The sequence below is a fragment of the Miniopterus schreibersii genome, assembly GCF_964146895.1.
Source record: "Miniopterus schreibersii genome assembly, chromosome: 6".
NCBI classification, from domain to species: domain Eukaryota; kingdom Metazoa; phylum Chordata; class Mammalia; order Chiroptera; family Miniopteridae; genus Miniopterus; species Miniopterus schreibersii.
The window spans coordinates 84,442,321-84,469,148 of record NC_138107.1 but is presented as its reverse complement, the minus strand read 5'-3'; the positions used below and the strand labels follow the sequence as shown (position 1 = coordinate 84,469,148).

Below are 26,828 nucleotides of genomic sequence, written 5' to 3'. Positions count from 1 at the left end.
GCCGATATGGAGAACTGGTCATGAGAACTGGAGTAGAATCCAGGGGCTATTCAGGACCATGTTAAAGGCAATCATATTTATTCAATGAATACGCTTTCTCCTTATCAAGGAAAGTTTGCTAAGCAAAGACACATCAGTGCCACCCCGCCTGTTACAGATTTTAAGTTTGCACAATCTAAACTAATGAGTTTTAGAAATTGCACATAAATGACAAATTATCTCAAGTTTTTTTGTTTATTTCAAACGAACGGCTTCCATTAGGCTAAAATTATATAAATATATGGTACTAAGATGTGAGACAGAATAAATAAAACAGGGCAGAAATATATTAACAAAAGGACAGGTAAACCTTCTAAACCACCTGGGTGCTTCTGTTTTGTCTCTGGTGGTAGCTGGGACGGTGAAAGGAAGGAAACAGCTTCCTCTACCAGCCTTCATGGTGCTTAGAGCCAAAACAAGCTTCTAAGAACTGTAAGAAGAGCATGCACCGTGGAAAAGACATAAGCTCAGACCAGAGAGGCCAGGCATTGTCCCTCCATGGAGACCACCTGGGCCGGACCACCTGGTCAACCCCCCACGAGGCAGGCCCCCTATCTTCATGCTGAGTCCAAGCCCTCAAACGGGGTGTTCTCCAGCACAGAGCCACCCTCCCTGCACGCACTTGCAAACACAACCCACAAAAAGCACTGATGTAGGATGGTGTGTGGTCAGGAGCAAGTTCTGACTGCCACACGGGCTGGACTCTCCTTGCAGGCTGGCCGTGGACGGGCCCTTCGGAGCCGCGCTGACCGACGTGTTTCACTACCCAGTGAGCGTGTGCATTGCGGCAGGAATCGGGGTCACCCCCTTCGCTGCTGTCCTGAAATCTCTGTGGTACAGATGTTGCGAGTCACAACCCCAGCTGATGATGAGCAAGGTACGGAAAAATCATTAGTTCACCCATCCTCGGATTAAAAGCCCAATGTCCTGATATCTATCATCTGGCGATTCTTGGGGAGGATTTTAATTAACTATGAGGGATAAACTCAAGGATCCTTAGCTACACTTATGTTCTTCAAAATCTCCATTTAGCATTACATTTATGAGAAGGGTTATGTCTAATCTTGTTAAAGATGACAAGACATAAATTTTATTGCTTCATTGCCATTGCAGGACACGTAATTGCTCATGTCAGTAAAATATGGACAGGCTGCAAATGGCTCCGCGACTGGGCTGCAGTTGGTCATATTAACAGGCTGCCTTCCAGAGTCCCTTCAGCTTGTTACTCTGGTTGCAAGTATACAATTCAATACCTTCCTCTCATGGACTCAGGTCTTAACGAGAAGCGAAAATGCCGTAATTGTGATTCACTGGCTTGCTTATTTGTTGTTGTCATCCATCCCCAAATCTCCCTTTTGTCATTTCTTGTATGTTCTCTGATCAGATCCTCCATGGTTGCCTTCCTTCCCTTGTGCTACTCTGAGACTCTGTCCCCTACTTTCTGCCTCCTAGGACCAGCAGCAGACCCTAGAGCTGAGTAGGAAGGGTTCTAGGATCCTAGCGGTGTCAACTCAGGAGGACCCAGGAGGTCAGGTGGGCCTAGTTCTGGTTCTGATTCTGCTACTTCTTGTCTGGTTGACACTTCGGCTGCAGTTTCCTTATCTACCAAAGACAGATGCTTGGTTAGATCAGATTGTCTGTGTCTGTTCTATGGAACATTAGTCATATGATATGATCTACTAAGGAGAATTCTGCAGTCAAATGAACTTAAGAAATGTGAGTACAAATCCCACTCTAGAAGAATCACATCATCCATTAGCCTATTAAATAAGTTCTGCAGGAAAGAACTTCGCTCAGTTTGCTTTGCCCACCCTCCTCAAGCTTACTTAGCCATGGAAGCTTTCTTCAGTTAACATCTATTAAGGAATAGCATTAATTAATAAGGCACTGTGGCAGTGCCAGATCAGGAGCTCTCTAAGGCTGGGGATTCCAATTAAGAAGTCAGAGTAAAATTAGCTGTCGTTTCATGAGCTTCCAAGGGACAGACAGCGGCCATACATTTTCCTATTTGATGATTATAATCTTCCCAACAACCTTACAAAGTAGATAATAAAAGACCTGTTTTTTCAGATAAGGAACATAAAGCTTAGCAAGACAAAAGTGGCTTCCTGAAAATGCATGGGTAGTAAAGGGCAGGTTCAGGATGCAAACTTAGGTCCATCTGCTCTCTCTATGACATAACCAGCGCATGGTGGGCAGGACTCCCACCATGGTTCTGTGGGAAGGCTTCCTGGTCAGAGACTCACTCTTCCTGTTCCACTCTCACTAGAAGCATCACCTTGAGTGAGTCAGCTCAACTCCCTAAGCTGGATTTCCTGGTCCACACAATAGAGAAACGAGTCCTTGCCCAACAGGAACTGAAGCACAGAGAGCTAGTCAATATTAGAATGTGGTTTTGAATCCAGGTCCTTCTTGTGCTAAAGCCCATCTTCTTTCCTCTATCCCACAATCTAGCAGTCTGTTTGGGCTGCTAGCACAAAGTACCATCACTAGGTGGCTTATAAACAACAGGCACTTATTTTTCCAGTTCTAGATGCTGGGAAGCCCAGGGTCAATGCCCTGGCTCATCTGGTGTCTAACAAGAGCCTGCTTCCTGGTCTACAGACAGCCATCTTCTAGTTGGAATTGCCATCATCCATGGCAGAAGGGCATCGGTAGCTCTTTGGAGTCTACTTTCAATCAGCAGTTTGCAACTCAATGTGGAAAAAACAGAGAGAGAGAACTCTAGGAGATTTTTTTATAAGGGTACTAAGCCCTTTCACAAGGGCTCCACCTGTATGACCTAGTCATCTTCCAAAGACACCCTGCCTCCAAATGCCTCTAACACATTGGGAATTGGTTCCAACATATGAATTCTGAGAGGACACAAACATTCAGTCTATGACACAAAGCAAGCAAAACAGCTACTGTTATATATATTTGGACCCCACGGCAATGCTTTGTTATGGTTGATGATGATTCTCAATCCTCCTAAACTTTTTCTTTCCTCTTGCTGTCTACCAGGTAAAGCCCACCTAGAGACGTGCCTCCTTGCTTCATGGTTCTCATTACACTGAAACTTACATTTCATGTGACCTGATGAGATGGACTGTCTGTCTCATTTTCATTCACTTACTCACTCAATGAATATTTATTCAGCACCTAGTATGTGCCAGGCCCTCTGATACTGACATGAAAAGCTCATCACTCCACTTACATCAGATTTACAATATCTCACCCTTCTCTCAACAGTCACCTCTTTCCCTCATGCATGTTCAGATAATACTGTATTTCCCCTAACTCCCTCTGAGCTCCTTGAGCCTGGCTTCTTTAGATATCTTATATATACTCTACAAATTTTGAATAAATCAGTGAGTGAATAAACGTCTATGTGCCCAAAAGAATAAAGAAGTGGCTCCTACACAATTCTCTACAAGATTCTAGGTTACTAAGATTAATTCATTTTTTAATTTAACCAGAAAAACTGTTTGTTCAGTAATTTTATAATAAAAATAATGCATCCGATTATTTTACTATAAATAGAGCGGGAAAATTCTTATAAGAACCCACAAAATCTTAAAGCCCATATAGGAACCCTCAAAATCTTAATGCTGCCTCCTCTCTCAACATCCCATTGTTATTCCTGGGTGCTGTTATGGGGTTTCTCACAGCTGTTTCAATGGGAGGGTTAGGCAGTTAACACAAAACTACAAAACAGGGACATTGATCTTTATTCCAAACACAGAAATTGAAAAGAAAAATACAATATTTTTATAACATAGAATCACAAAATAACTTGAGGGGTCTTAACCTCCTAGCTTTGCACATGACAACAAAAGTCGGCATCTGTACTTGGAGTGGGAAGTGATTTGTCCAAAGTCACCCGCTGGGCTGGGCACCGAGTCAGGACAGGGGCATGTGTTTCTGATTCCCACATCAAAGCTCTTCTATGAAAGTGAGATTTCATGCCATTGAAAGTTTAGGCAGAAAATTACACTGAAGAGCCACTTCCTTCAAGTCTGTGTGCCTGAGAAACAGTTGAAGAAGTTTCTCCATTTTAAAGCAAATTTGTGTTTGAGTACGGCTATCACTAGGCTCATGTAACTAATATTTGCCAGGGCCTCCCACGTGCTTTTGAGATATAAATACTATTTCTTCCACGAAACTGTCAGCATCTGTGTAATTGTTAAAGTACATCAGAGCAGAGCAGTACATATTTTTCTAACAGCATCTTCACAATTACAGATCTGGACTCTAGTTTTCAGACTGTTCTCTTCTGTAACAGGAAAGAGAAGAAACAGCACAGGGGCCCAGGGCTGGAATCTGAAGTCTACATGGTTAACTGCAGTGGATTTTCTCTTCCCTGGGTAGAACACCAATTCACACAAAGGCATGCATATTTTTAGTAAAAGCCTCATGTTACAAGTCTAAAATTTAAAAAAAAGAAAAAGAAAAAAAAAAGCACAATTTTCTCTGTTGTTCCCACTGCAAACCATTTTCTCCACCCCTTTCTGTGGCCACACTATTCTAGAACACATCTAAGGAATATGCAGAAGAGCCAACAGGCCCCTGCTGCTTCTTTCTGATCATGGGTAGGTAGCAGTTCCTATTTGAAGACCGTGGTTAAAAATTTCTTCCTGCCCTGGCTGGTTTGGCACAGTGGTTAGAGCATCAGCCCACGGACTAAAGGGTCCTGGGTTTGATTCTGGCCAAGGGCATGTAACTTGGTTGCAGGCTCGATCCCAACCAGTCAATGTCTCTCTCTCACATCAATGTTTTTCTCTCTCTCTCTCTCCTGTCCACTCTCTCTGAAAAGCAATGGAAAAAATATCCTCAAGTGAAGATTAAAAAAACAAAACAAGAAAACTTCTTCCTAACAGTCCTTTATTTTTAAAGATAGCCAGGAGGAGGTGGAGAGGGAGGGAAAGAGACTCCCCAAGAAGGCAGAAGAACACTAAGTATAATAATGGTGGCTTGTGGTGAAGGAAATGTGGGAACATTGTGATATATGAGAGGGATATGTTGAACCCAGGAGTAAAAGCCAAACTTCACTTAGCGAAGGCAGACTAGAGCACAGGCCCTTTTGGGATGAGGTCAGGGGGTGGGCTGGTGAAGTCTCTGTGATGCCAGGTGCTTAGGGGCATAAATCCCCATCACCATGGATGCCCTCCAACTCCTGCCTAATGGTATGATTAATTCTACATCACACTCAATTTTGGAAAAGAGCTTGAAAAAAATTAGGACAGTGTGCTTGTGCAAACTGTAAACATGATGAATGAAATAGGTGTGTACGCATGGGTAGGGCGTGGGAAGATTGCTGACATAAATATATTGGCTTCCACATTGTAGTTCATCCCGATGTCATAGCCATGTAGACAGGACTGAGAGGAACTGCCAGACAGGAGAGTGGGTTCATTTTCTTAACTGCATACGTGATTCTCGGACTATAATACAATAGTTATAGAAAAACCGAGGTAATCTAATTCCTTCATAAATTGTCTTCTTCATCGGCTCAAGAATATACAGCTGTGCTAACCGGTATTTATAGTGTGTCCCATGCAAAACGCCCTTTGGGTTCTTAACCTAATATAATAAACAGATGATTCAAATAAAAAGACAGCATGGGCTAGTGGGAACAAGACAAGGAGGCCAAGAAAGGCAAAAATCCATACTCTACTTAAATATATTAATGGAATATAGGAAGGCTGCTCTCTTTTCTAATGAATGAAAAATGCATTTAATTGAATCTGTTTCGTTTGAGAAATTGTTTACTTTCGCTTCCCCTCACACTTGGAGCTGCGGCTACCCCTGGAATCGATCATGTCTCCTCACCACTCGGAGGAACAGGGAGCATGAGGCCACTTCTGCCTCTCCAAAGATACACGTTCTTTTCAGCTTTCAACATGTGGTCCCCAAAGACTTCAGTCCTCCATCAGGCCTCACCATTGCCTTGTGGGGAGTGACCAGTATTAATATTTCTAATATCTTGGTTTATTAACCACACACACCATACAAGACTACAGCATTCTCATAAAAAATTCAAATAAAACACTCGAACAATCAACAGTCTTCTTTCATTAGTCTTTCTCCCCAAACTAACCAGCATTACCACTATTAAACAGCTGAGTGCATCTTATTAGGTCCCTCTTCCACTCATTTGCATGAACCTGCTCAACTATGCACACATGCAGGGTGTTATTTTATTTTTGCAGGGTGGGGAGTGAGAGAGAGAGAGAATAGGAGAGGTGTGCCCATGTTTTGTCTTTGTTTTCATTTTAACGTGGCTTGGAACACATTCAGTGTGAAATCCTACAGATTGACTTTATTTGATGCCTTCAGAGTATTCTGCAGTATGGGCGTCTCTCGATTTTGTAACCATTCTATTATTGACATTTTGGTTGTCCTACAATTATCATTAACTATGAATGGAGCAAACCAAGACACAAACAAGGTCAGTCAGTCCTTGGTAACGGGGCAAACCAGCAGCATGGCCATGAAATAGTTAATGTGGCTTTGAGAAAAAGTCTTAAGGTCTAAAAATGATTGACAAAGTCTGATCTCAGACTTATAATGGTTAATCAGCAAAACTATTTTATTAATATGTTTCTTTAAAACCGGATGTGGAAGCCACATTAAGGAAGCTTCTCAAAAAGTAGATATAGTTGCTTCCAACTTTGTCATCATGCCCGTCCACGGTGACCCCAGCAACAATCACAAAATAAAAGCCTGGACAATAATGGCCACAATAATACTTTGTTAGGGAAGTACAGTGTTATGCTTTCCAAGTATCAGCCACAATCCTTCTCTTTTCAGAGAGAAGAGTGTTTTTTTTAAATGGTCATGAGTCCCTCAATGAAAGTCTCCACCACCCTATTGGTTTGAAGCTTCTGACAATTGTGCTTTTTCATACAGTGCAACTCTCTTAGCCAGCTCAGGCTGCTATACCAAAATGCCACAGACTGGCTAATTTTAACAACAAACGTGTACTTCTCACAGTGCTGGAGGTTGGAAGTCCAGGGTCAGGGTGCCAGCAAGGCTGGATTCTAGCGAGAAATCTCTTCCTTGCTTGCAGATGGTCACCTTCCGTGTGCCCTCACTTGACAGAGAGAAAGTGCTCTGATCTCTTCCTCTACTTAGAAGGGCACTAATCCCATATTAGAGGCTCCACCCTCATGACCTTATCTAAATGTAACCACTTCTGAAAGGATCATCTCCAAATACCATCCCACTAGGTTTCAACTTATGAATTTGAGGGGGACACAAACATTCAGTCCATAACAATGGGAAACAAAGAGTGCTGCCCAGGAGCAGGCAAGGTCACATTGCAACTCCACTGTGGTGGAAGCATTGACCAAGGTCAAGGTCAACCCTGGCACCTATGAAACTCCTCCCTATGGGTTTAGCACACTGGAGCTTAGGTTTCATTTTGCTAGTGAAGGAGCTCCTCTTGCAGGACTAGGCCTTTGTGACCCATGCTGAGGCTCTCAGACTGTGGGGATAAAGTTTGGTTTCACCTCCCCTCGATGACCACCATCTCTATAATTCAGGAGTGACCAGTGGGGACACAGACCTCCAAGTAAGGCAGTGGCCCCCTTTGTTCTTAAACTTAGGGTGTTTGTTCTATAAGTGCTTTCAAATGACACAACAGCTAACAGCTCTGAGCTTTTATCATTTTATTGAGCGTGACTTTCTGTTTAACAAAGCCTTTTAAAGTAACCTTATCTATTTTGGGTCTCAGATATTAGCTACAGAATCCTGAAAGCCATGGTTTACATAAATGATTTTAGGGTCATTTTATTTTTGGAGACTGAGGAGGGGTGGGGGTTAGGAAGCACAGGTCATGGGGGTGTAGCCTGTTGTTTGGGATGTTTGTTGTACCACTGACCAGGTCCTTCCTCCTGGCCAACATGCAGCAGTGGAATTCCTCTGTCCCTCTGCAGCATGTCCCTCACCATCAGAAAGATGAAAGAGCGTCAAAGTCTCTTGTTCTTTCCCTGCCTGGAGCACTTCTCCTGAGCCTGTTTAGTTTTCTACACTGCGTCATGCGTGCACCTGTAAGTCGATTACAGAGGGGAGACACACAAGGCCATTACAAGGGAGCAAAAGTGTAAAGGTTCTCAAACCCTAAGAATGCTAACCCAAGGCTAAGCCACAAGAAAGTCAGGACAGGAGTGAGTTCTGTTTGAAAGGAAAGCCGAGATGGGGGCATTTTTCAAGTGAGAATGATTGGGATTGGATTTGAAATTGACAGGTTTTTTTAAAAAACAAATGTTTTGGTTTATTATTTCTACCTGAATGTATGTTAGGCATGTTCCTTAAAGAGTGGGAATAAGAGAAAATGAGTCAGTGAAGTTTGTTCTACGCCAACTGTCACCACTTGTGTTCTTAGATAAAACAGCCTACAGAGGGCAGAAGGGAGGTGTGCATAGGTGAGAACAGAGTTAAATTCAGTAGCTTTTCTATGTCCATGGGGAGCAAAGCAAGTTACAGGGAGGGCTAAGGTTTGCAAAAAATACTTTAGATGAGGTACCACACCAAGTGAAGGGGAAGCAGAGAGCCGTGTTCTTCAACACAGAGCCAGAAGTCAGCCTCCTGGCCTTGTCCGCTCCTCCCTGCCCACCCCACCCTGCACGCACAGACCGTCTATAACCCACACTGCAGCCAGGCCAGTCCTGCCCTCACGGAGCTTCCTCAGATCACAGCGCTGCCTGCTGGGCACGGGCGCCTGCCGTGCCCTCCGCTCTCGCTCTGGCGATCCCGTCCTGGCTCTGCCAGACAGGCCCCACTCAGGGAACCCCACCTTTTTTCCCTCCCTCTGTAGAGGTCCACTCCTGACTATCCCACTCCCTGGCCTCTTCCACATCGTTGCTCAAAAGTTTCCTCTCCTTGACCACTGGACTTCATATTGCAACCCTTTCTGGCCTGCCTGTTTCTATATGGCACTCATCACTGGCTGACATAAGGACAGTGAATTTTTGTCTCTTTTGTTTGCTGTTATAGTTCCAGAGCCCACAGTACTGCCACAGACTAAGCATTTAATACATAGTGGGTGAACCAATCTCTGTGCTTATGGGGCCCTCGAGCACTCACCTAAAGGAACCACTGGCTCAGTTTCACAGCTGAGAAGAGACAAGCCCTCCTTCGGGGGGTTAACACACCTAGAGATTATCATTTGTCCTGAAATTAATACTCAAAATCCCCTTCCAAGTGGCAGCTGTCCAACAAATCCTTAAGAGAAAAGATCTTACCATACTAGCTCCTGCTCCTCCTGACTATTAATATTTTAAATTCCTGCCCAAACCTGCAGAGAAAGAGCATGATGCTTAGCCTTGAAATACATTCCATGATTTTTTTTTTTCATGAATTTTGCCTGTTAATTAACTCTCAACTGTAACTTCCATTATATGATGGTGAGTTTGCGGGCTGGCTGGTGGAGCGAGTGGGGAGGACACTGAGGATTGGAGGAGACCATTCCTGGTGGGACTCAAGGCCAGCCCCCTGGTAGACTTTGTTAAGCAGTAGAGATGTGTCTCTTTGGGGAGGGGCTGTGGAAACAACAGTGGGTAAAATGAGGTGGGAGTGTGAGAAAAATCAGGAGAATTAATAGATCTATCTCCTGTGGTTTCTTCCAGAGACAATTATCTAAAGCTCAAAGCACAAAAACTAAGCCTGTATTTTTAACAAACCCAAACTACTACTTGTCACAGTCCATTCACTAAATACAGAGAGGTTCCTGTTTTTTATAAATGTTCCTAGATATAATTTTATTACAGCAGTTGACACACAACCATAGGCACCACCCACCAGCCTTCTTGGACAATGACAAGCCTGGCTGAGGGGAAATTCCTGGCCCACGTGCTTGATCCTGCAATTTCCATAATCCACACCCCTGGAGGCCAAGCTGGTGAAGTGGATTAGCGCCTGAGCCTTTGGGGTCTCGGTAGAAGAGAGTCCAAATCCCCAGCTTAGGTCATAAGGAAAGATGAAGGACTGGTTCAACGGTGTATCCCCCTTTGGGAGCGGTGAAAGGCACAGCTAGTTATGATTATTAACCTCGTTCAGGAGAAGCACAGCCAGGAATGTGGTGAATTGATTTTCATCCAGAGACTGGCAACAGCCAACAGGCTCTCCGACTCTGAATTCACTCTGGGCCTTTTCAAACGCCACGTGAATTTTTTCAAAAGAAATCACAGTGTGACTGTTCACTGGCAGAGAGAAGCATGTCATTTTGCAGAAGTGCCCATTTGGGCTCAAATAATTTGATGGAGATAAAGTAGCTTGCGATCATCAGCACATTGTGAAAAGAGGGACAAATCCGTTCTCCTCTCTTCTCTCGGCAGGTGTATTTCTATTGGATTTGCCGGGATTCCAGAGCCTTTGAGTGGTTTGCTGACCTCCTAGTCTCGCTGGAAACACGCATGAGTGAGCGAGGGAGAACTCACCTCCTGAGTTACCATATATTTCTTACTGGCTGGGATGAAAACCAGGTATTGATAAGACCAAGAACGAGCAATAGTATCTAAGTCATCTAATAACAGAGCAGAGAGAAGAGGAACAGTTCTAATAATTAGCGATATAGTTTCTGGCAGCATGAAAGAATTATTTTTTGGTTCTTAAAGAGGAAAAGAGGGTGAAACCAAACCAGACTAGAAAGAGCTACTCAAATGGAAGCGATGAAAGAACCTATAGTTAACATGCTGAGGACTAGGAAAGAAGGTGGGAAAAGACAGTGATCCGTGGAAGACAATCCCAAGTTTGGAAATCCAAGAAAAATTATGTCACTGAAAGTGGCATTTGTTATATGAGCGACATCAAGCGAATATTATTGGCTGTACTGTCAAGTTGAGCTCCTAATTGGTTCTAATTCTATGCTTTAAGCTGTTCAGAGCTCGACAGAAAAAAACTCCCTCGTGTTTATATTCACTGTTTTATCTTGTAAAGTATGTGAGTGTCTATAGAAAATAATCACTGTGAATATGTGATTCATCTAGAGATGCTGTTTCTTATGGCATTCTTAGAAAGTGTGTGCCTGTTTGTTAATTCACCCAAGAGCAAAACGATCTTCTGTTGTAGCAGGTGCTCTGGGGTGGACTAGATTAGAAATATTCAGGTTGAATTTACCCAAAATCATGTATACCAAAATATTGCACTACGGTAGTATTTTAGTGTTGAGAATATTGAATGATAACTGTTAAATTTTAAGTTGTTTTAACTCCTCAAATGTGGAAGCTACAGTGACATGATTACTAGGTTATAAGTGTCTGTTCTAATGGGCACTTCTATAGTGGCTCCTATAGATATTTACCTTAAGGAGAGTGTATGTGAGTCAAGGAGATTTGTATTAATCCCTCTACTCACAAGTGAATGTGCTCCTGTAAGCCAGCGAGCGCACTCTCTGTCTGTCTGTCTCTCTCTCTCTCTCTCTCTCTCTCACACACACACACACACACACATACACACACACGCAGTGACCTTATAGGACATCACTGTCATTTTACTCTGCCTTTTCATGAGCAAAATTTTGGTTGAAATTCAGTAACTAACTGAACTTCTAAGGTCTCATTTGTGGTCAGCCTTAACTATTTGTACCTCTGTGATAATTTGAAATATAGGTGTGTGTCTTGTTTTGTTTTGTTTTTCAGGGGGGGTAGGGACTAGGTTTGAAGCATCTTAATAGTGTTGTTTTCCAAACAAACATTTTCCTCATTCGAGTGGGGTTTTGACTAATGATCCATTCAGTGAAGTTCAGGCATAGCCTTCGTCTTTTGCTTGCTAGTTCCCTGCTCTGCTCCCGGCTTCTAGAGTGAACTGATCCGAGTGTCCACCTAGGAACCCCCAGCCACTTGGGAGACTGGGGCTCTGTTTGATTTTGTGGCAACACAACTTCGCCCCATCCCATCTCTGTCCCTTCCAAAAGTGTACTATAACATATACTTTTTATAATTATAAGTAATTTAAAGTAATATTATTAAATTTTCACACTGACATGTTGGAAACACTTGAGATGCTCAAATTCCAGGAATAAAATAACTGATGCAGTCTGTCAGTAAGAAATCAAAAGGCTGTTTTAGAAACAGCCTATTGTTAAACTGAATCCAGCAACCTCGAAGTGGCAGAATGACAAGCACAGAAGGGACAGATGGAAAAGGTATCACGAAGGGCAAATCAACAGGGTTTGGAGATTAATTGAGCATTGGGCTGAGAAATATGGAACAAATACAGTTCCAAGAGCTCGAACATCAGTGACTGGCAGCTCAGTGCTACCACTACCATAAGCAGGAAAGGCCTTTTTCCTATTAAATAATGCCGAGACTTAAAGTACTGTGAGTGCCTAAGTCCCTTCCTGAACTGATGGCAACCCACTTGCCCCCTTCCACTCTCACTTCCCCTGGCACTGGGGCCACCAAAGAATGCGTGTTCTCCTACCATGCTGTGCACCCTCATGTCCTCCCTTTTATTGTCCCCCTTCCCTGCCGTGTCCCTCCCCTCTGCCTACTGCACGGAATCATCTCTAACCCCAGGCCCCTGTAAAGCCTTCCCCAGTTCCCTTGGTCAGAACCCCTCAGGGCTCCTGCAGAGCACTTGTTTCTGTCTCTCGTGCATATGACTGTGGCCCCACCCCCTTCAATGACCAGTTCCTCACAAAGCAGAGGCAGTCTCTTTCTTCTCTGTACCTCCCACTCGGCACACCCTGCCTGCTGATGGGAATCACTCAACAACTGGAGTCACAAATGATTGGGGAAGATTCATTTTTAGCTATGATGATCAATTTGAAGGAACAGAAAGAATTAATAAGAATAGGTTTGGGAAGTTTGAGATGCAGGACTCCACTCAGGCAGGAAGAGGAGGGCTTGGGCAGAAAGCCGGGGTTTACCTTTGTAACTCATGCTAATCGGGAACATGGAAATGGAAGCTCTTTGGGGTGTAATGGTCTCTAAGAGGTGCATAGAGCTGAGAATAGAGGCAGCTACCTTTTGTGACAGGAGAATATAATTGGAAAACAAAACCTAGTGTTTCTCCCTTGAATCAAAAGAGAAGCCAGAGAGCCCTGGCCGGTGTGGCTCAGTTGGTTGGGTATCATCCTGAGCACCAACAGGTTGCCAGGTCGATTCCTGGTTAGGGCACATGCTCGGGTTGCAGGCTCGATCCCCAGTACGGGGCATGCGGGAGGCAGCTGATCGATGTTACACTCTCACATTGACTTCTCTCTCTTATCCCTTCCTCTCCCTCTAAAAATCAATAAACTATTAAAACAATGAAAAGAAGAGCCAGAGAGCAGTAGAAGCAATGGGATTCTACAACGCAAACAGAATCAGGAAGCAGTGGTTGGCCACATGGTGAGGAAGCCAAGGAGAATCAAGCTGGGTTGCTCATTAGATCTGGCGCTTGGTCAAAAGTAAATGGACTGTGTCGTCCTCCTTGCCCACAGCAGAAACCAGCTCACTGTGTGGCACCAATCAGTCCTGCTGTTACGCAGAGGAGCGGTAGGGATGCCGAGCCCCCACTCCAGCCTGGAGGCCAATATAGCTCTGACTTTGGCTCCAGTTCTGGTAACAGGGCTTCTGCCAATTTCCAAGGCTCCTTCCTCACCCAGTCCTCAGCTCTCATGTATTTCCTGGCCTCCTGTTTCACCTTCGTGCTTCACTCTCCATCTTGATAAACCCACCCTCCTCGCACCATTTTTCTCTCCTGGAGTCTTATTCCCAAACTCACTCCCATAGCTGCCTGGGGGCAGGACTGGCCCGACAGCAACTTCCCGCAGCCTGGGTCTCCGCAGTTCCACCATGGCCAGCCATCGACTAGCCTGCTAGGGCATGACCAATATTTTCCACTCAGCCTCCCTACCCCCTTTCCCTGGCTGCTTTCTAGACTGAGAGGAAGCCCAGCTGGGGACGTCAGGTGCGCAGGAGGAACCTGGGGCAAGAGTTGGGCCTAGCAGGGTTGTTAGACAAACTGGACAGGAGCAGAAAAAGTTAAGATGTGAGAAACCAGAGCACCGAAGGGTAAAAACACACAAGTTCAAGATCTGTGGAGGGGTGGAGGGGAGGAGCACAGGGGACACGAATCCCAAAAGGTAAACAAGGTAGCTACCAGAATTTAATGACAACAAAAAAGTTATTGCTAGGCATTGCTATGCCCAGGCTCTTCCTCGTCGACCTGATGCCTGGGTGTGTTCATGCAATTTGAAGGTGAGCAGCTGCACATGGAGCTCCAACCAGGCCCTTGCTAGGTTTGGCCACCATGTCCTGTCTGCCAGACTCAGCATCCTCCTCGCCCTTGGACCTGGACAGTGCATTGCAAACTTTCAACCCAGTAGGCAGCCTGGTTGAGATCTTCTTGGCTGTTTCCTGTCACTTTAACCTGTCAGCCTTTCTCAGATCCCCAAGGTTTAGTATTAAATGAATGGAGACAAAGGTAGTGATTAATTTTTGAAAAGTTTGGCAGGAAAAAGGAAGCAGTTTAATGCTTGCTTTCCCTTAATCAAATTTACTCTATTCCTCTCATTTCCTAAGGAAAAATCTTCCTTCTAGGCTCCTGTTATTGCACATCTACTATGTGGGAGGTGCCTCGTACCAATAGCACCCACCATGGGATGCAAAGATAAATGATTCAGATGCCTGTCCCAAGATGCAGGATGGGTGACATCTGATAATAATGATAATAAGCATTTCCAGCCCCATAAAGAATTTCTTGAGTATTAAATCTACAAATGAGCATAATTACTTTTATTTGGTAGCAGACTCCTGATTTTTCTAAATGTCATCTGATACCACAATTTTTATTGTAGGCTATTCATATAGCTTTGCACTGGGATAAAAATACTGACGTGATTACGGGACTAAAGCAGAAAACCTTCTATGGAAGACCTAACTGGAACCACGAGTTCAGGCAGATAGCCTATGATCACCCCAGGTAAGGCTTCCCCCCCCGCCACTGGAGCCTCCCTGGGAAAGGACAAGTTGCTGCTGAAACGGACAGCTCTCGGGCGCCCTCGTTAACCTGCAGCAGCGGGCATCTCACTCAGAGATAAGACGGTGGCCTTATAATAGGTGGCCCTGGGATATTTCTGGAACTTCGATGTCTGCCTGACTGGCTTACAGCACCCCACGATTAGCGACTACACTGACCCGCTTTCACACTTAAACTAAAAGATGGTGTTTCTTACACTACCCATGTCTTCAAGAAATCCTTGGTGTACATAGTTGATCTCTATACCCAATGGGAGAATTCACTTACATCCAACTGCAAACTGTATGTAGCATGTCTAGCAAAGCAGACAAAGTTATAAAACCCAGTGGGGATTTCGCATGGTGGTTAAAGACCCAGGATGTGGAGCCCCAGTGCCTGGGTGTAAATCCTGGCTCTGCCATAGCCACCAGTTTACTTGGTCAGGTTATTTATTCAGCCACTCACTCAGTCCCCTTCTCTGTGAACTACAGATAGATAGCAGCATTACTTACCTCCTAGGCTTCTGTGAGGATGAAACACAGGAATATGTATAAAGTGCCTACAATAGACTCAGTAGATGTTAGCTGCCCCCTAAGCCCCAGCCAGCCTCCTCTGAGCCCTGAAGGTCACCACCCTTCATCTCACACCCATAGGGTACATGTCCAAAGGCAGGAATGGATCATTTTATCTGCAGTTTCCTTCAAGAGTATATAGGTAGAAAAAAAATTTTAAGTAGAAAACTAACAAAATGTCATAAGCTCATGTTACTGCCACAATCCAGTTTTTTGTTGCTATTTGCTCCTTTTGGAAAAAAATATATCTATTCATCTAATAAGTGTTTTAGACTCAGTTCTCATAGAGTGAATGTTCCCACTCTGCAGGCTTTGACGCAGACTCATCTTGGTTGTAAGTCCTTAGAGATAGGACCCCTCTTTATGATGATTGTCCCTATTGCTGTCTCACACTGCATTTGTTTATTTCTGTTACACATGAGGTTTGCAGCACAGTGGGGAAGGCCTTTTGAGGCAGACTATTTCATGGTCTCCTTTCCGTCAGAAAGGCATGAGCCAGAAACATCAAAAGACTAAGAGAGGCACTGAGTTTGCACAGACTCTGCCCAAAGAGTCATGTTGCGTGGTGCTGCAAAGTGAGTGTGCCTGGTTTTGCAGGGAGTGAGGAAAAGAGGACAGTTTGAAGATGGGAAACAGTGTAGCTGTCACTTTTCTTGTTGCCCTGTGAAGAGAGTGCACATTCCTTTTCAGAAGCAATAATCAAAGCTTAGCACAAAAATGTATTTAGCCTGATTTTCTCAGCACAGTAGCTATGTAAACTCTTCCTGATGGATGACTTCATCTCTTTCTGAGTAAACAGGCCTCAAAGTCTGGACAGCACTGAATCAAGCCTCTACAGCTCACTTGCTAGCCCAAATTTTTAAATTAGCATATCTGTAAGAGCCTTAGACTCTAGAACACCACAACTTGTTATATAGCTTCAACTATCAATGCCATTAATATTAGACACATGTAGGCAAAGCAATTATCATTTTAACCCTGGAGTGCCAGCTCCCTGGGAAGATGAGTCGCCAGTAAAGGGCTTTAGCACCACCCTTCCAAAAGACTTTTCAAATGACCTCCTTAAAATAACGTTGTTTTCTGCTGTGCGAAAGAAGATTTATGTTTAATGAAGCTTTTAATGAAGAAATCTTGGAAAGAGAATGCCAATAAAATCTAATTTTTAAACAAGAAAATTTAATATGAAGAAGTATTTCAATATCCTGGCCTCTGTCCAGATATAAATGAAATACACAATCCAATTATGGTTCTACACAAAGGACAAAGGAACATTAATTTTCCTCAAGATGGTTATTAAAGAGATAAACAGCATGTTTTCCCCTGATTATGTCAAGGATACGTTTGTTCCCAAGACTGCTTGGCTAGTCTTACAAGACAGGTCTGTCCTGTCATTAGCTCCTATCTTTTGGCGAAGATGGGTCAGAGAGAACTGGTGGGTTTGTTAGTGGCCTCAAAAAAGGTTCTTTGTTCCTGGGGCCCTTTGAAGTGGGCTCTCAACCATTTCCATTCATCAGCACGAAGCCCGGGATTCTTAGGGCTCCCTCTTTCAAAAACACTTACCTGTTCGCTCAAAGCTGGGGTTTGTTCTTGTTCTCAAAAGAAAGAGTTAAATCAAAAGAATAAAGGGAAGAGGGGCAGACATTTTTTATAGAACATGAAAAAATAGCACCAAAGCTTGAAGGAAAGCAGATCAAAGAGAATGGTGCCAGCGATAAAGGAACTGGAAAATTGCAAAAATAACAGTAATCGGGAAGCAAACCGATGGGCATCAGAATGAATACAAATAAGGAAAGGGGAAGACAAAATTAAAAAGGGATCAGAGTCTGGAAGCTGAAAATGAGGAAGTGGGTTCTATTGTTTTCCTTTGCAATTAATTTTCATAATTATGTCGGCTGTATTACACACACACAAGTATGGTTTTACAGATCAACCAATAGTGAGTAGATGCATAAAACTGATTCTGATCGACATGGTTGACATGGTAGTGACCGCTGTGGTATCCTGCCTGTTAGACAAGCACAGAACAGTACTCTAAACATAAAAATAATGAAAACTAGGCTTCCAGTTAAAATATGGTTAGTTGAATACGTGCACTGGTGTCTGTCTCACTGATCTATAATAATGTGCACCTTACACAAACACAGAAGTTGCGTTTCATTTTTCGTAAGCGTTTTCAGTATGTTCCCAAGCTTTAGACAAATATTCAGAAAACCAGGAAATCATTTCCAAGGAGGTACACAGAATGAAAATAGATTTTTGTCGCATCTAGCTACTTTTTTGTTAAACACATATTGTGCATATACTCAGCCTTCTGGATGTATGGGTCATTTGTTTTTAATTAATTGAATAAAATGATTTTCCATAGGACTTCGATCTTTGATCTTACACTTCACATAATATTTGTGGTTTGCTATTTGTGACTTATCTACTAATAACTTCAGCATGCCTTGTAGGCGTGTAACTTTATGTAATTAATTACCATAAAAACTCTGAAGAGTTTTTTCATAACTTCAATAGAAGTGCTTCTTTCATCTGAAAGTGAAAATAAAGACTAAAAGAGTACAGCCATTTGTCAAGACAGTTCAGCCCAACCCAGGGATGAGCAGAGGTGACTGGGAGCTTCTAATCCATATTGTAAGAGTGTATTTTAGACCAGCAGTTGTTTTCAGAGATGTAAAAATACCTTTAAGCTAAAGGGAGTAAATGTGTCCATCTGGAGCCACATTTGCTGGTATGCACACCCTCTACTTCTCATTTGTACGTGCATATGTGCAAAGTGTTCCTAAATTATATTTCTAAGAAATTGGCATTCTGATTATAGAATATAAGGCCCTCTGTCGAACAGGAATACTAAACATTCATTATAGGGCTAAAGTGTTCAGAATGTTCAAACAAGTAGACTTCAAAGGAAATCCCACACATGACAAATTTTAGCTTCATGAGCAAACTAATGCCATCATCAACGTATGGTTGGGATAGTGTTTGCATATTTAAATAGCATCTTTTTATCAGAGGATACCAGCTCTTTATTTACAATCCAGTGAAGACTCAATGAAAATTATTGGCATTATTACTCCATTTGTGGTAGGTAGGGTTAGGGAGGTGGGTGAGCACAAGGTAGATTCATCATTGCTCTACAAAGTTACTTTGGTGAAATTACCTACCAAATCATTAGCTATGGCAAAAATGTTAGGATATTTCTATATGAAGGTATATGTATTTTAGTGTTTTATCAAAGAGGGGGAGATGACAGGATTGGGGAAAAAATGGGTCTATCATTTCCAGGGATCTAATGCTACAAGTCAACTACTTTCATTTGACATCCTCAAGGACAGCACGTTATCTCTGCTCCTCAGGGTCCAGCACAGTGACCAGCCTCGTTAAGTGGAAGGGCCATAAGAAGGGTGAGGAAGCTGGGACAAGAGCCCTACTCTTGCCAGGGAAGACGGAGTTGGTGGGAAGAGGGCAGGAGGGCCGCAACAGTAAGCTGTCAGAGCTGCCTGGAGGTCCTAGTGAACACCTGAGTAATCAGGATGCAGAGAAGTAACAGGGCAGGCCACTACTGATCAACTGGGAGCTGATCTTCTGAAAAAAAGAAACCGGCCAACACAATGATCATCTGTGGTCATGAAAAAGAAGGTGTTGTACGAAATAGGATTATGTGGTGAATCGTTTGAAGGCCTGGGTAAAGAAAAGCATCCTCTAGGAATGATTCCCCAGAAGTCGTGTCCATTGTCTGATGCCGAATTTGTAGCTCTCCTTGTCTTCCTGCCAAGCCTTCGTAAATTCATGGGAAGCTCCTGTTTATCGATTTTATTTGCAGAAAGCGCTCAGAGTATAAAGTAATTTGATTTTTTTAAATGGGGTTTAGGGTCTGCCCCTACAGGGTTATAACTTACCAAGTATAAAAGCCAACACATAAAAACAAGCATGCAATTTAAAGAGAGAAGGGCTAAGGCAGCAGAAGCTGGGAATCCAGGAAGATGGCGGGGTGACTCCGGGCGCACCCCACCTCCCATGCATCTGCTGGCCAGAAATCTCCCGGGGGTGGCACTTCCAATGCCTTTCATTGCCGAGCTGCTTTGAAAAATGGCTCAGCCCCCAGAGAAAAGATGATAGTTATCTAGTAAATACGAGAGGACAAAGGGGACGTGCTCTGACGTTGTCGGAGTTAAATACAATGCTGTAACGGTAACCGTCCTTGCAGCTTGCGTAAAATGTGTCCTTTGCTCATCAGAGCCAGCAGCTCAGACTCATCAATGCTGTAATGTCCCCGATCCAACTCCTCCTGCGTGTGCAAGCTCGGCAGGCTATAAACTACAGAACATGCCTCGTGTTTTTATACTTCTTTTACAGAGAATGTTTCTTTTAATTCTAAGCAATCGTGGGTAATTAAATTTTATAGATTTTTTTCTTTACCAACCCCATTAGGGTTCTGTTGCACTTGTCCATTGCCTCATAAAGGAGGCGGCGAAATATAGCCACATCTGTGTCTTAACCACTCTGGGTGGGTTCTCAGCTCTGTGAGTTGCAGTTCGCACTTGTGACAAGAAATCTCCATGTTTGAAATCACAAATGCCGAGCAGGATAAACAAAGCGAGCAAAGGAATGCCACGCGTGGGGACAGGATCACAGTTGGCTAGTGAAGGACTGGCCTTTCCGCCTAGTGGAAGGTGGACAATAAATGGCTTTGTGAGACTTAGCTGGGCCGTGTAATAGCTGAAACTTCAAGAGAAACAGGGTAGCTGTGAACTGCTGGGGACACCGGTGGTCTACCTGGCAGCCAGCAATCAGAATCCTCTGAAACAGAGTCTTACAGGCAGAGCATAAAAGGGCAGCCTCAGCTTCTGCAAGCATCGCTGTGGCAGCCAACGAAAGGGCAATCTTAGCCTGTTGGGAATGGGCCAGTGGCAATGTCTTTGGTGACACCTACAGTAATGGAAAAATATCACCACCCATAACTGCATCTTTGAACCTGGATACAAGGATACCTCTGGGCATCAGACACAGAGCCAAGCTGTGACTTTCACTGGGAAAGGTTATGCCTGACCCATCTATCATCCAAAACATTTCAGTCCAGAAATCACAAAACCTAGTGATAGAGTGCTGATCCAGGAAGTCTGCAGTCATCTCTGGGTTAACAGGCCACTTCAGATCTTCTGTACAGCTTCCTAGAGCAGGCAGATGCCGTGTGGGCTGTAACATCAGCTGTCTCTGAGAGTTCACTGTGGACCAAACATGGGGCAGAAAGTTGGACCCACAACGTCTAATCCTCACAGGGGTTCTAGGAGCTGGGTACTATAATTCTCCCATTTTACAGAGAAGGAAATAGGGCTTCGGGCAGGTGCTTTGTGTGTCCAAAGTGGATCAGCACCAAAATGGTGGGACCAACAGCACTTTCCATTAACACCTTACACTTGCTTCAATAAGCCATAAACTCATATTTTCCAGTAAGAAATGTGTTCTGAAAAAAGCACTTTCTCCAATTTAGCCATGGGAATGTCGTCTTTAAAAATAAGACTTAACAGATTTTAAATATATTGTCATTTATAAATGAATCCACCTGGTAAGTTTCTTTGAAGCTAGAGTTTGAAATGTAATTGCACCATCCATTTCTCCCAAGGATCTTGTGTTCCTGGAACCATAATTAAATGTGTATATGACACAGGGCAGAGAACCACAATAACTTAAAAGCTGAGTAGAACGATGCTGTAGTGGTGCTTCCTAACAAAAACTAGGCATGGAGACCGGAGGTGGTGTGGTGGGCTGAGCCTGGCAAAGGAAGGATTCCTCTAAGATAGTGTTTCTCAGAGTGTGGCTCATACACTGTGTGCCTGTGTCACCTGGGGGCCTTGCTAAAAATGCATTCCTTGGCCTCAAGCCTGGGAACCTAAGTCTTAACAATCTGCTTAGATAATTCTATGCACAGCAAAGTAGGAGAGCTTTTGATCTAGACTAGAGTAACTAATTAAATTATGCCAGAGGTTGGAAATTGCTGTGAGGAATAGCACAATGCCAGACAAGGGAAACCTGGTCTCTGTAAGTGCATATAGAGACAAGCCCCTCCTGACTTCCAGAGGTAACCTGAGTCCTCTCACTGATAGCGTTGTTTATATATCGGCAGAGCTGGCAGTAGTGGTCACAGGGGACTTGAGCATCCCTGGGACCATCACTCTATGCAAAAATACCTCTTCAACACAGTTTTCTGAAATGCCATGGTCACAGATGACAACTTTTGTGTGACCACATTTTCATCAATGCCTTTTTTTTCCCTTTCCAACTCTTCTTTTTGGCCTTCTTTGAAAACGAAAGTAATTCTACCAGAAGAAATAAACTAGGTTGTTATGACTTTAGTATAAGTTGTATTATCTGTAAAAAGGCAGGATTGAACAGCATATTAATAACTAACACTTTTAAAATCCTTTTGAATGCATTGTCTCATTTTACTTTCAATGAAACATAACGTGGTCATCACTATCTTTGTTTTGGAGACTGAGGTCCTGTGTCTTGCCCAAAACCACACAGATAACTTGCAGAGCCATTTATTCATTCATTCAATAAACACTTCTTGATTGTCTACTGTATGCCAGGCAAGATTCTGGGGGGTACAATATAAGAAGAGTAAAAGAGTCCAGGTTTCTGCTCTCAGAGAGCTTACATTCTACCATCCAAGAAGACATCCATCAGTCACCAGACCAAAAATCCAGGCCATGTTACCTCTGTATTGAAACTCCCTCCCCAGTCCTCATGAATTTACCAGCCTCAGTCTTCTCGACCCCACCTACCAGTGTGATTTAGGGCATAACAGGACCCTGGGGCCCTTTGGGAGACCATGGTGCTGAAAATAAGAGAATCTGAGAAAAAAGGAAGCTCATGGAGGAAAGTCAGTAAGTAAAGTCACGACCACAATAGCTTCCCAATTTTACAATTCCGCCTTGGCTTCCAGCCAGCCTGGACCCGTTAACCTTTCTTTCCTCTTCCCCTCCTGCAGCAGCAGCGTTGGCGTGTTCTTCTGTGGGCCCAAAGCTCTCTCAAAGACACTGCAGAGGATGTGCCGCTTATATTCATCAGCTGACCCCAGGGGGGTCCACTTTTATTACAACAAAGAAAGCTTCTAGACTTGGGAGATAAACAGTGGCTACAATCATATAGGTCACGTCACAACTATTCAACGCTGCCATTGTAATGTACCAAAGTAGCCACAAACAAAAGCCAATGAGTGGGTGTGGTTGTGTGCCAATAAAACTTCATTTATAGGCACTGAAATTGAATTTTATGTAATTTTCTTGTATCATGAAATATTCTTTTGATTTGTTTTCAATGATCTAAAAAATGTAAAAGACATTCTTAGTTCATGGGTTATCCAAAGGCAGATAGCTGGCCAGTGGGTAGTTTGATGGCCACTGATACAGAGAATCTTTCCCAAACTTGTTTTCATGCTTAACGGTAAATCCAACGTGGAGACTAGTGTTACAGTTTGGATCAGAGTGTTCCGTAGAATCATTTCAAATTTCCATCACCCTGATGGCAGAGACGTCTGCCTTATGTCCAAACCTGATCTTTTCTGCTTAAACTTAAGCTCCGTTGTGCTTTTTCATCCCCTGGAGACCTAAGAAATCACCAATGGAGGTTATCTTTCACAAAAATCCTTTATGTGCTTGAAAATGACAATAAAATCATCCCTTCTCTAGTCCAAACAACACTGAATTCTTAACCTTTCAGGGTAGGATATATATATCGTAGCCCTTCAATCATTTTTGTTGCTCTTCTTTAAATCCATTTCCACTGCTTTGCATCCTTCTAAAAAGAGCCCACTGAAATGGGACATACTGTGCTGAGGAGGCACCGCTGGTGTTACTGAGCAGTGATTTTTTAGATCTGCTTTGCCACATGCACTTCAATACAACTAAATTCTGTTTGTCTCTCCTTTTCTCTTCTTTTCTTCCTTTATTTCTTTCTCACTTTCTTTTAACAGACACTTTTTATCACTATAACATTTTCATCTATGATCATTTTGACACTTATACGCCAACTCACCTTCCGCCTCACAAACATATTGGGATTTTATTTTAAATTCTGTACTCCCATTGAGCTAGTCTTTCCTTATCAAGCACTGTTTCACCCCAAAAGTGTTCCCAAAGTGTTCCTCATAGCTTATCGTTTTCTCTACTAATACTGGTTAATTTTTTAGAATTTTCCCTCCTAATATTTCAAGATTGTTTTGAAGTTTAGCATCAGAGACCAATACTAGTATTTAGCTTAGTAATACCTACAGGTTTAATTAGTAATACCTCAAAACTTTTCTTTAGATTTTTAATCCTATTATTGAACCAAAGAACTCCACCACGAATTCTTGCAGCTGCCTGTTATTATGAGCCTCTGGGTGGGAACAGGTCAGTAATAACTGGCCATTGAGAACAGGGCACCACCCACATTTTCTTAGCTCATAAATAGCATGTCATATACAATAGAAAAAACATTTATTGCAATTAAAATAGATCATATTTTACAAATGCTTCTTATGCTTAATGTTGTCATTCTGCCATAAAAGATAATTAAATTGGTCTGATTTATTTTTATAAAGTCAGGCAGCCAGTTAAGCTCTCTTAGGTATTTCTAAATTATAAATTGATCATTTCTTTCACTTTATCCTCAGATACTGACATTAATTCTACAATCTTTAAATATACTTTAGGAAAAAAGTTAGGTACATTCCCTGATGTCTCAAAAATTATTACTACTAACTCTGCATTAGAATTTCTCAGCATCTTTAAGTGTTGCTTGATGCATATCATTGAAACTCTACTAATTTTAATATACCCAGTCTTTCTGTATGTTTATTTTCCCACTTCAGTTTGATTCAGTCTTTACAACTCGAACTTTCTGCAATCAAATTTATATACTAAATCTTTACTTTAGTAGGAAAATTTGATATATTAAAAGATCTTTTCTTAATTGTATTCAATTACTTTTCAATTATTATTTTTCTTTCCCTGTATATTTGAAAATAAAATGCATTCTATATTCAGCTATTTTTATCTAATAAATTAAAATACACTCGTCTTTTAAAAAAGATTTCAAGTTCTATACATTTCTCTCAATTTTGTTGTAAACCTAAAACTGTTCTAAAAAATAAAGTCTTTAAAAAAATAATAAAAATTTTGCTGCATTTTTTTATAACTCTGCTGTTTGCATCCCCCATTTTCATTGTGAATATTAGGCTACTTCCCTACATACTATGTAGAGCCTGACCTATCCAGATAGAAAAATATAACAAAAATCAGTATATTACTTTAGTGCAGCAAAAACCAAATAGGAAGTGTGGGTTATTTTTTAAAAAGAAAATAATCTATTCAAAGTAGAAAAAAAATTGTAGCAGACCTAGATGTTAATTTTATAAGAATTATGAAAGATGATTTGATAAATGAACAAACATTTGTAAAGAGGCATTTAAAATGGGTAATATTAACATGCCTCTAAGTAGGAATATTAAACATACTGAAAACATTCATTCGTTCTAAATTAATAGGTTAAATGAAATTCCAATCCAAACTTAAATTCTCTCTTAAGTTTTTTTAACTGGTAGATATTCTAAAGGTCATCTAAGAGAATATATATGAGAAATAAAAAAGCAAAATGTGAAGAAGACAGGAAAGGAAACAGGAAAGAAAAAGAAGAAGAGAGAAAAGGAGGGAGGGGAGGGGAGGGGAGGGGAGGGGAGGGGAGGGGAGGGGAGGGGAGGGGAGGGGAGGGGAGGGGAGGGGAGGGGAGGGGAGGGGAGGGGAGGGGAGGGGAGGGGAGGGGAGGGGAGGGGAGGGGAGGGGAGGGGAGGGGAGGGGAGGGGAGGGGAGGGGAGGGGAATTCAACATTCTGAAGCATCATCGTGAAAGAGAAGACCCTTAAGTAACCAGAGAGAAAAAAGTTAAATTACCTACAAATGAATAGCAATAAATCTGTCAGCTGCCTTCTCAAAGAGATCAACAGATGAGAATGAAATAACTTCACAAAGTGCTGAAGGAACATCCGTTGAGAATCTGGTACTCAGTGAAATTATTATTAAAAAGTGAAGGAAAAATACAGATATTTTCAAACAAAAGGAACTGAAATGTATGTCCCTCACTGAAACAACAACAAAAGGATATATTTGAGGAAGTAGGAAACTCAGTTAGTGGGAAACAAGAAGCAGGGATGAGCAAAGAAATTAACATTTTGTAAAAATCTTTAAGCACCGACTCTAAAAAAAAGAAGAGTTATTATTTTGGAAGGACTGTTGAAAAAGGAAAACTAAAAGACTGGGAAACAACGACAAGTGTGCTCACTCATTCCCTCCTTCTCCCAAAAATCCTTATTGAGATATAATTCACATGCTATAAAATTAATCCTGACTGATCCTAAAGGTAAAGCTTAGTAATGATCCAGTCTCAATTTACTGATTCAGTCAAGTAGTCCCCTAGCTGAAGAAAGGCCTCCTACCATTTTTATGTGATGATCTTGTGCCACACCTTCCAAATCTCCAACCAGCCTACCTTAAGCTTCAAATTTAGTTCTTAAAATATTCAAAAGTGTAAGAACAGCATCAAACAATACAAGGTGCCAATAAATAATCCCAACAAAATATATGAAACTTTTAAAAAGAAAAGTATAAAACTCTACCAACCATATCTGCCCCACAATAACATCAAGAGGTGTTATTCCCTCACTTACTCTACTACACCCTGAGACTGTGGGGTGGAGACCTGCCCAGCACTAGACAAATGTCTAGCAGAGGTTAGAGAGAGTTTTGGTGAGGTTTGGGGGTGGGGGGTGATTACAGAGAGAAGGGAACTAAGAAAAGGATTCTTACATTTGTGTATGAAGTCCTGGGCAAATTCCCAAGAGGCCACTGTGTGAAACCAACCAGAATCAACACAGCAAATGATCAGAGAACTGAACTCTGGTGAGGAATGCCTCCCACATTTCTGATTGGCCTCTGGGTGCACATAAGCAGGGTATATCAGAACAGCATTGCAAAGGCTTTCAAAACTAAATTGATATTGGACCACAAACCACAAAAGTGGGCCAGGATGTGTGTTCTGAACCTAAACCTGTTAACTGCCAGCTAAAATAGAAGATCTAAATAAAAACCATAATGTCATAACATTATGCTCAAAATGCAGAGGATACAGTCCAAATTTTTTGTCATACAAAGAACTAGGAAAATCTCAACTCAAATGAAAAAAGAAAATCAACAAATGCCAACAACAAGATGGCACGAATGTTGGAATTCTCTAACAAGAATCTTAAAGCAGC

At 42.4% G+C, this 26,828-nt stretch overlaps 1 protein-coding gene across 1 annotated transcript in view; it reads left to right on the top strand.

Moving 5' to 3' along the window:
• NOX3 (NADPH oxidase 3) overlaps positions 1-22,657 on the top strand; it is a gene marked incomplete at both ends in the record, with an annotated part of 49,808 nt that extends 27,151 nt beyond the window's left edge. Inside the window, 4 exons of the mRNA XM_081140422.1 lie at positions 754-916; positions 10,359-10,505; positions 14,807-14,931; positions 22,531-22,657. Coding sequence (XP_080996548.1) covers positions 754-916; positions 10,359-10,505; positions 14,807-14,931; positions 22,531-22,657 — 562 coding nt within the window. The remainder of the gene's footprint in view (positions 1-753; positions 917-10,358; positions 10,506-14,806; positions 14,932-22,530) is intronic.
• Between the last annotated feature and the right edge of the window lie 4,171 nt (positions 22,658-26,828).